Source organism: Alosa pseudoharengus, unplaced genomic scaffold, assembly GCF_046254945.1.
Source record: "Alosa pseudoharengus isolate Yale_2024_CS ecotype anadromous, Long Island Sound unplaced genomic scaffold, YU_APseudo_1.1 YU_APseudo_1.1_scf_21, whole genome shotgun sequence".
Classification (NCBI taxonomy): Eukaryota; Metazoa; Chordata; class Actinopteri; order Clupeiformes; family Clupeidae; genus Alosa; species Alosa pseudoharengus.
The window spans coordinates 30225462-30234691 of NW_027468674.1; the positions used below are offsets into that span (position 1 = coordinate 30225462).

The 9230-nt window shown below is 43.6% G+C and overlaps 2 protein-coding genes across 2 annotated transcripts; one reads left to right on the forward strand and one right to left on the reverse strand.

Annotated features, from left to right (window-relative positions):
• Positions 1-252: 252 nt before the first annotated feature.
• Positions 253-1800, reverse strand: LOC143138585 (putative vesicular acetylcholine transporter-A). Its single transcript, XM_076299022.1, has one exon. It carries the CDS (start codon positions 1798-1800, stop codon positions 253-255), a length of 1548 nt encoding a protein of 515 aa, XP_076155137.1.
• Positions 1801-4838: 3038 nt separating this feature from the next.
• Positions 4839-8937, forward strand: pus3 (pseudouridylate synthase 3). Its single transcript, XM_076299024.1, has 6 exons — positions 4839-5542; positions 5783-6060; positions 6255-6438; positions 6869-6978; positions 7319-7491; positions 8421-8937. Exons 1-6 carry the CDS (start codon positions 5024-5026, stop codon positions 8696-8698), a joined length of 1542 nt encoding a protein of 513 aa, XP_076155139.1. The 5' UTR covers positions 4839-5023; the 3' UTR covers positions 8699-8937.
• Positions 8938-9230: the final 293 nt, after the last annotated feature.

The window sequence follows — 9230 nt, forward strand, 5'->3', positions numbered from 1 at the left end:
TACATGTGCACAAAGTCGAATATAGACCTTTCACAATACCAATGATAGGAGGAAGCGTTTCACCATAGACTTGGTCATTTAAGCTGTAATGATCGCATCATGATCAACTAAGAAACCCATATCCGAAACGCATAAGACAATCATTATTTGGTAATTATATATTGCACATAACTTAAATAAAATATATTCTAGTTAATAAAATAAACAAAATCTCAACAAAAAAAAATCTACGACTCTTTTTCTTTTTAATTTCTAACTGTACTCTGGACCAGATGATTCCTCTGAATATGACCCGTGTTCTCTGAAGGCGTCCAGTCCGTTTTCATCAATGGGGACGCAGTTACCGGCGGAGCTGAAGCCCTTCTTTTTACTCTTTCTCTCCTCCATCTTAATGGTGTCGTAGAGTCCCTGTGGCCCCTCTTCGAGTAGGACGTTTCTCTCGGAGTAGGACGGCTTCATCTGACACACGTGGCGGAGAAAGAGCAGGGTGGGCGCGTAAAGCACATTCACCAGTCCCATGCCCAAGTTCAGCTGCACGAAGCCCAAATTGTGCACAATCTGGCCGGCCACGATGGGGCCCATCGCGTACGCGACCGAGTAGGATATATCAGCGATAGCATACACGCTGCCGTACACGGAAACGTGCCGCACATCGACGAGGAAGGCAAGGGTTGGCAGGAGCGCGGTGTCTACAAGCGCGATGCCGAAACATATGCCGCACAAGGGGAGCATGAGCTGGCCAAAAGTTTTGCACGCTGGCACGACGCAGGAGCTTGCTCCTATGATGACCATACCAAGAGCGCCGTAGAACCACTGCAAGTTGGGGTACTTGGCTGCTAATTTCACAGTCATATACACCCCGAGGACGTGAGGGAAAAACGCTGGGAGCCAAGTCATTCCCACCTCTGACTCGCTGGCGTGCATGGTGGTGGTCATCCAGTTGGCGATGGTCGGCTCCAAAAAGGCCAGGGGGATGTTGCACACGGTCAGGGCGCCCGCCACCACGACTATATACGGGTCAATCATCAGTCGGTAGATCGGGGTGCCCACAGGCATGTTCTCTCGAGTCCTGTTCGTGAAAGGCTTTATCACAGTTAAAAGCAGGAAGCCATCGGCCAGGCAAACACAAGCCAGCACTATGAAGGGCACTCGTTTGCCGGCGAACTGGTACAGGACGCCGCCGAAGGGAGGTGCAACCAGACTCCCGAACGAGATGAACGCCAGGGCGATGCCCAAAGCGCGACTTCGCTCCGCTTCCTCAGTGTACTTGTCCGCAATCATTGCGATTCCAGAGGTGTCGGCAAAAGCCGAGCCGAGTCCCTGTAGACTGCGCGCAAAGAAAAGGGTCCCGTAGTTTTCGGCAAACGCAAATATGCAGGTGGAGAGGAACATGATAGTGAGTCCGATTAAAAGTGGAATGTCGTATCCCACCCGGTCTATGAAAGTTCCGGTAAAAGGGTTGACAAGCAGCTGCAGGATAGCCTTGGATGCGAACAAAACTCCAATTTGGACGTCTAAATTGTCTTTGTTGCTTTTGAATGTAGATGAATTTAAATGAGAAGCTTTATAAGCATGTTCTTGCTCACTTTCCAGATCCGCCAGGTATTCTGGAATTATTGGCACTATAACCATATAGAGCATATTGTCTAACAAAAGCGCCACACACACAATCACTAAAATAATCCGTCTCTGTCGGTTTGGGTCTTGCATAGCGGTACCTAATTGTTTAGTTCTTTCTCCCATCTCAGACAGTTTTACAGCGGCAGACTTCGCCAGTCCCGTAGATCCTTCCGATTCCATGGTTCAATATTTTTATGTGCAGCGACACGGGAATTGATGGTTCCTACCTTGGTATGTCAGTACAAAGAGAGCATAGTTTGAACATTGACGTTCCTTTGTTGTCTCTTTTAGTCACTCGGGTGTGGAAAGACAATAACTTTTTTCGCCCCGCTGTGTCCCCGTTGCATCCAGCTACTTCACCAGCGACTTTCCGATCGCCTTGTCCTCGTCACGTTTGGTCCTTAACGTCAACAGGCTCTTCATGGTTTTGAGAGGTGACGTCGTGGAATCACGCGCGTTGCTCTTCGATTCGGGGCCCCGAGCCTGTCGTTATTCCTGGGAAGTTTTCCCTCGGACGCTTATCAGTTGGCGACACAGGGCGCGGGCGTTGTAGGAGCTTTTCCGTCACCTGTGGCGCGTCCACGCGTCTCTTTGAGATCAAAGCTGGTTACGCTGCCATAGGCAGGAATTAGTTCGTAGATGTTGCCAATATCATGTTTCATTTTTTCTCTCTCCCCCTCTTCTCCATTCACAGAGGGGCTGTGACGCATGGCCAGCTTGGTCCCTAGTGGGTCGGTTGCCAGTTGCGTCCTTTATGCTAATTTCAGGCAGTAAAGGCTCCTCTCCAATGAGATGAGGAGTCATGTTTTTCTACGTCCGTAGATCGGACAGCCTTCTTCTGGTGATTTTTTCGTATATATTAACGTATTATTAGCCTACATGTGATTTTTGAAGGTCGTGCATTTGGTCCAGGAACGAACTACAAATTCAAGCAGATTTGGTATGATAGTGTGGAATGTCTCATTTCTTCATTTTTGTTGATGGACCAAGAGAACTAAGTGGCATATTTTCTATAGCGTTGGCCTAGTCCTGAAATACATGTGTTTTGTAAGAAAATTAAACACACTTAAACATGATGGTATAGAAATATCAGTAAAACAGTCTTTTTGTAATGTTGTAGCTTTATATATGAACAATGAACAAGAAACAACCTGTATAATCATCAGGAAACTCATTATGTTGATACAAAGGGGCTATTATAGGCCTACTCCAACAACACCCAAAGAAGTGATGAAGAGGCCCGTGGTAACATGTGTTGTAAGAGTGTTTTCTTAAAGGCATAGACTAACTATCTACAAAAGGGCCCTCTTTATGTAAAAGGTAAAGTTTTGTTGTAAAGACCATAAAAAAACGAACATGTAGGATTGAGTTTTAGGTCAGTTTTCTGCACAAGCAAAGATATAGTCCTAGACGGAAGACGTTTCAGCACCCTGGACAGCGCCTGTGTGTCCTGTGTCGCTTGCTCATGTAATTTAAAAATTTAAAATCGTAAATATTGATACGATTATGGTTGATATATAGACTGACTAGTCTGTTCATATTAGTTTAAGGCACAACCAGAAGGTTGTCACAAGTTTATCGGCAGGTTTAAAACGAAAGCGTCTGTCGATAACCCTTCATATAATGGTGTGACAACGCCATCTGGCGACCAATCAAGTACTAGCCCAAAACAGTGTATGAATGTCTAAACGGAAGCCCACCCCACTGGTAAAGCCTGCCTATCTATCTATCTATCTCATACCTGTCAACACTCACGTTTTTCCCGGGTTCTCCCGTATTTCAAGGTCATCTCCCGGCACCCTCCTGTTTTGTTATTTCTCCCGGAAAACTCCCGTAATTTGCATGGCCATCAAACTTCATTTTAAAATCATTGATCCATTCATTTTTTTCTAGTCTGACATCTCCCAGGTTGCCAGATTGTATATGAAATACACATACACGATCACTTAGTTTCAATTTCAAACCTGGCAAACCAAAACCCAAATGGAAGCGGGTGCCGACTGCACAGCCTGAGTCTCGTCGTAAGCAAGCGGGCTAGTTGAATGGCCTACTCCAGAACTAGCTATTGTCAAATTGTTGGGAATTTCATTGATTAACACATCACATAAACTGTTATTGAGTGTTGTTGATACACTGAACTTGTGTCCTCGGAACCAAATTAGACAGCAAGCAGCTTTGGAGTTTTGGAAGTAGGCTGCAGGCAGAAACACGTGTCAATGTTGTTTAAATAGTGTCTTTGAGTTTTTCAGTAATTTTCGGGATAGGCCTAATAGGCTACCTATATTTGAGACTGCTCTGAGACCTCTAGGGTATTTTAAAGGCTGTATCAGCGTTTTTTTAGGGCCAAAAAAAGGCCCAAACATAAATGATCACATTCATCTAATATTTCCTAACGATCCGCTAGCTGTCTGCCCCATAAGCAGGCCGTCTCTGTAGGCAGTCTAGGCTCCGATATCTGTACACAAAAATGATTGCTACCAACAAGGGTTGGCAACCCACTCAAAGGCAAAATAAAGTGTTTTAACCAATAACCGACGAGATGCGCGTTTAGGAGAGTTTTAATTGCAAGGGAGGGAGGGGGAAGGAGTAGCGAGCTAGCTCTGTTTAGTTTGAACATCAACAGAAGTGACGTATCCCCGCTATTGCTGATACAACCTTTAAGCCAGTAAATAGAGCAGGGGGCAGTATCGCGCTATCTGTGGCAACGAAAATGCAGATAGATTAGCCAAAATAAATGTATTAGAGGAAAAGAATGGTTATGCAAAACAGGAAAGAAGAAATAGTGTACACAAGATTAAGAATGGGACATACAGGATTGAATTCAACATAATTAGAGCCTTATTTATTTTCCTTATTTAATTATAATTATGATTTAATTATTTAATTATTCTTTTCTGTTTTTATTTTTGCTTCTTCTTCTTATTATTATTATTATTATTTATGATTTATAGATTTATTTCACAGCCTCTTGATTGAGCAGCCAAAGGTTTTTTTTACATTTTTTAAAATTGGTAATTCAGGTACAATAAACATGGGTCAAAACAATCCATGCGGAATCCATCTATGTACAGGATCAGGCGTAATTTTATAGTAGCCTAGCCAAAGGTTTCCAAGCAAGGTTTCTGCAACATTCTACACACTCCTGTACAGTAGGTGGCGGTATGTAACAATTGAACGATGCAATCTGTCAATAAACTAAAGAAGAATCACTTGCGTGCGGCAGTGAGTTACCGTCGTGTGTAGTCGACGTTTTGGTGTCTTCTGTCGCGCATAACATGTTTAAAATGAATGTGGTTTAATAGTGACTTACGCAAACTTTGATGTGAACTTTTTGTGTTTGTCCTACATTTTTTTATTCTAGTGACAGCAACGTTAGTAGGTAGCCAGAAAAGCTAGCTGGCTAATGTTGTGGAAGTTACAGTGGGCAGCCCGCAGAGTCATCACTAACAGTACTTTTAAAACGTTACAAACTAATCAGATACTTAATACAGTTGCCGCTCGAGTCAGCAGCATGTCAGCGGACTTGATGGCAAGAATTAATGAGTTGGAAAGCGAGGTGGAGCGATTAAAAACTGAGTTGAGAATATCAGACCCAGGTATTCAAGCCAGCATGAAGGTGAATGGAGGCAGTAAACCTAACGTGACAGCCGACACAGAGGGTCAGGAAGATGGAAGGAGTGCGAAAAAAGGCAAGAAAGAGAGGCCGTTTGACTTCTCTGCCCATCCAAGGCGCCACGTCGCCTTGCGGCTTGCTTATTTGGGTTGGGAGTATCAGGGCTTTGCCGTGCAAGAAAACACGGATAACACTGTCGAAGCTAGACTGTTCGAGGCCTTACTGAAGACTAAACTCATCCAGGACAGACAGAGCTCCAACTACCACCGCTGTGGCCGGACCGATAAAGGAGTCAGTGCTTTCTCACAGGTTAGTCGTTCACCTGCTGCTACTCAGTATGCGTTTGTTGCTTTTGCATTTTGTTCAAACAAGAAACAATGATCACGGACTTATTCTTTGTGTCATTCTGTCATTTACAATGCATGATAACGCCTATACATACAGCTTTGCCAATTTTATCAATTTTGTAGGCCATAGGCATATTGCCAGTAAAGTTTATATTTTAGCGATTGATGTTTGCAATCATCTCTTAACTGTTTCACCCTGCAGGTCATATCCATTGACCTGCGCTCAAACCAGTTCTGTGGAGGTCTTGGAGTAGTTGTTCCTACTAGTGATGGAGCCAGTGCAAAGAATAAGCCAAATGCTGTGGAAGTGCCATATGTTAAGATGCTTAATCGTGTCCTACCCCAGGACATCCGAATACTGGACTGGGCACCAGCTGAAACTGGGTTCAGTGCCCGCTTTGACTGCAAGTCCAGAACCTACCGGTACTACTTCCCTCGCGGTTCCCTGGATGTGAGTCTCATGGCTGCAGCTGTGAAGCGGTGGGTGTGGATGGAGGTCAGCAAAAAATATAAATGCCAGGATTATATAGTTGTTATGGTAATTTTCATAGGTCAATGTTATCAAACACTATGCTTGGAATGTGGGGGAATAAATTATATATTTAGTGTAGTAATATTACATTTTTTAATAACTAATTAATACTTGCATTTATATTTCCCCTGGTCCTTTACAGATATGAGGGCACTCACGACTTCAGAAACCTTTGTAAAATGGATGTAGGTAATGGAGTGCTGCAGTTCCAGAGGACCATTCTGTCTGCGTCTGTGCAGCCGACCCAGCCTGGCCAAGCAGTATTAACTGACCCCTACGACCTCTACGTGTTTGAGGTCAAAGGGCTGGCCTTCCTGTACCACCAGGTGGGTGGTGATGGGTTTTGTCCCATACAAACGTAAATGTGCAGGTCCTTGATTCTGGTCAAGGACTGTTGATATTTGAACTGCTGTACCAGTCAAATACACCTCTTGCATCAATGCTCCTGAGACAACATTGTTGATTGGCTGTGATAGTGTATTACCTGATCAGTCAAATTACGAGCATATTTGACACTTGAGGTAGGCTTGTCTTGTCTACCTGTCTCACACGCAGCTCAGACTATTAGAGTTGAGATCCTAATCCAATATTCTTTTTATGAAATTCAGCAAAGTTGGTCTTCATGGTCCTCTAGGTGTCAGTTTCATTAGCTTGGAAAGACAGGGTGTAATGTCATCGGCTGTCAAGCTCAATTTCCGCCAACTTTGGCCAGAACCATATACTGCTCTTTAAACGTGCGAGCTATTCTGCCCACAGGTACGGTGCATGATGGCCGTGCTGCTGCTGATTGGGCAGAAGCTGGAAGCTCCCGACATCATCGATCAACTGTTGGACATGGAGAAGAATCCGAGAAAGCCCCAGTACAGGTGACAATAAAATGACAGCTGTTTGTTGGTTGGAAGTGAATTTCAAATGTGACATTTCAAACTTGCAGTATGTGAAGCCACTACCACACACACCATTTCTCACAGACTACTATGTGTGATTAATCCCTATTGGTCTTAAACGTGGAGTCTGATTCTAATTCAATGCACTTTCTCAAATTCCACTAATTTCATCACTGTCTGCTAGCTGTTCAGAGCTGTTTAAAAAAAAAAAAAAAAACAAGTGTAATTTTTAATTTGACTGTTGAGCTCCGATATCAACAGCATCGCTCAGCAGAATGGCGGACTCTGCTGTTAAAGCATATGTTTGTTTCTTCTCTAGCATGGCCGTGGATTACCCTCTGGTTCTCTATGACTGCCACTTCGAGGGCCTGAGCTGGAAGAGGGAGGCTGAGGAGGTGGGCTTTGCCCTGAACACGCTGCATCAGCACTGGACACAGGCTGTAATCAAGACCCAGGTCCTGCGAGGCATGATTCAGGGCCTGGAGAGCTTAGGTGGGTCCTTTTAGCTTTTACTGTTCATGGGATCACTGAATAGTCTTCATTTTAGTACTACATTACAAAATGTCTAGAACAGGGTTTCTCAAACTTCTGGTGCTAGGGACCCCTTGAGAACATTTTCAGAGGACTCCCTCAAAATCGTAACAAATCATATTACTACTGTTGACAACTTGTTTTTTTATGCATTACATTTACATTAAAGGAGAATTCCGGTGTGATATTGACCTAAAGTGTGTTGAAACATGATACCGAGTGTGAACATATGTCTCATAGCCCATCTCTGCTTGCCCCCTGCACTCCAAAATCTGGCGCTAGTTAGCCGATGCTACCAACAGCTTTTTCAATGGTGGTGCTTCGGCATCGGGCTAGCCATGCAAATAAATCACTGTTTTACACCATTTACGAGGCTCAATGTATCTCCACACTTCATTGGTAGACTTCCGAGGGCCCTGACATTTAAAACGGGACATTGAGAACTTTGAAAAAGCACTGGTAGTTTACTTACAAGACGATTTATACAGACAGTATCTTCACGTTTAGCGTTTGCAGCCATCTTAAATTTAGTCACGATAAGTCGAGCGACGAGTAAGAATGAACAGGTATGATAAGGGATCAGATTCCAAAAATAATTCAGTGGAAATGCATTGATTCCAGTTGCTGCTACTGGAAGAAACTGGAATCCATTTTCATTTTCATGCACATGACTAGACCATGATGATTACAGGGAATAGGCCAGTGCAAAAACAGAATAGTTCCTCCTGGAGTCAGTCCTTTTTAAGGTTTTTTTTTTTTTCATGAGCAGTGGAATGCTGTTGCCATGTCTCTTATGAATGTGTGCATACACATCAAATTGAAATTGAACACTCTCATATGTACAGTAATGTGAGAGCGGACACGGTCAATGATGCTGTCATTTGTTTTAGGCAAGGCACCTACTCCTCTGCAGTGCTGGTTGATGGAGGGTACCAGGCAGCGCAACTACCGCCCCCTGCTGGAGAGGCCGCGGTGTGAGAGTCTGGAGTCCCGGATCGAGCACTTTGTGAAGAGAGGCAGGCTGGAGCGAGAAGAGGGGGAGAATGGAGAGGAGGCTCTGCACAGGGGGAAGAGGTCAAAACATTCCCACAGTCCCTCTTCCCAGGCTGTTGCACCAGGAGCGGCACAATCTGCCCAGCTCACAGAAGAAAAGGCAGACTGTTTGTGAACATACAGTTTCTCTAGTCATAAAGAGGACTACAGTTTTTTAATTACTCTGTTATTATTACTGTACATTTTACTGTACATTACTTTACATAGAACAATGCATATAAATATAAAGTGTCAAATAGACACATTGCGAATAGTAAAGGTGTTTGAGTAAATGGTTGATTCTCTGGTCTTGATAATGTCTGTTTTGTTTTAGTTGTACATTGTCTCTTGGAATTACAGATTGATCATTTTTTATGATGGTTGTTTCCTACATTGTCTCATCATAACACAATGATGAAAACTCATTTTGCCACTTAAAAGGGTATATGAGAACCTTGTAGATACAATAATGGCAGTGCATGTATTTTTTTAAGAGTTAAGCACATGCAACCTTAAAGGAACATGCCAACCTTTGGGCAAGTTAACTTATTTGCCATGTACCCCAGAGTAAGACAAGAGGACACATACATACCCTTCCCTTCATTGGAGGTGGCTTTGTGGACACTTTTGTCCATAACTGCGTATATTAAGTAGTTTTTTTTAAATTA

Excerpts from the sequence above, each read along its gene's own strand:
- pus3 (XM_076299024.1), top strand. The coding sequence starts at position 5,024 with ATGTTGTGGAAGTTACAGTGGGCAGCCCGCAGAGTCATCACTAACAGT. Across the intron at positions 6,439-6,868 it reads TGGCCTTCCTGTACCACCAG|GTACGGTGCATGATGGCCGT; the intron begins GTGGGTGGTGAT and ends TTCTGCCCACAG. Across the intron at positions 7,492-8,420 it reads TCAGGGCCTGGAGAGCTTAG|GCAAGGCACCTACTCCTCTG; the intron begins GTGGGTCCTTTT and ends CATTTGTTTTAG.
- LOC143138585 (XM_076299022.1), bottom strand. The coding sequence starts at position 1,800 with ATGGAATCGGAAGGATCTACGGGACTGGCGAAGTCTGCCGCTGTAAAA.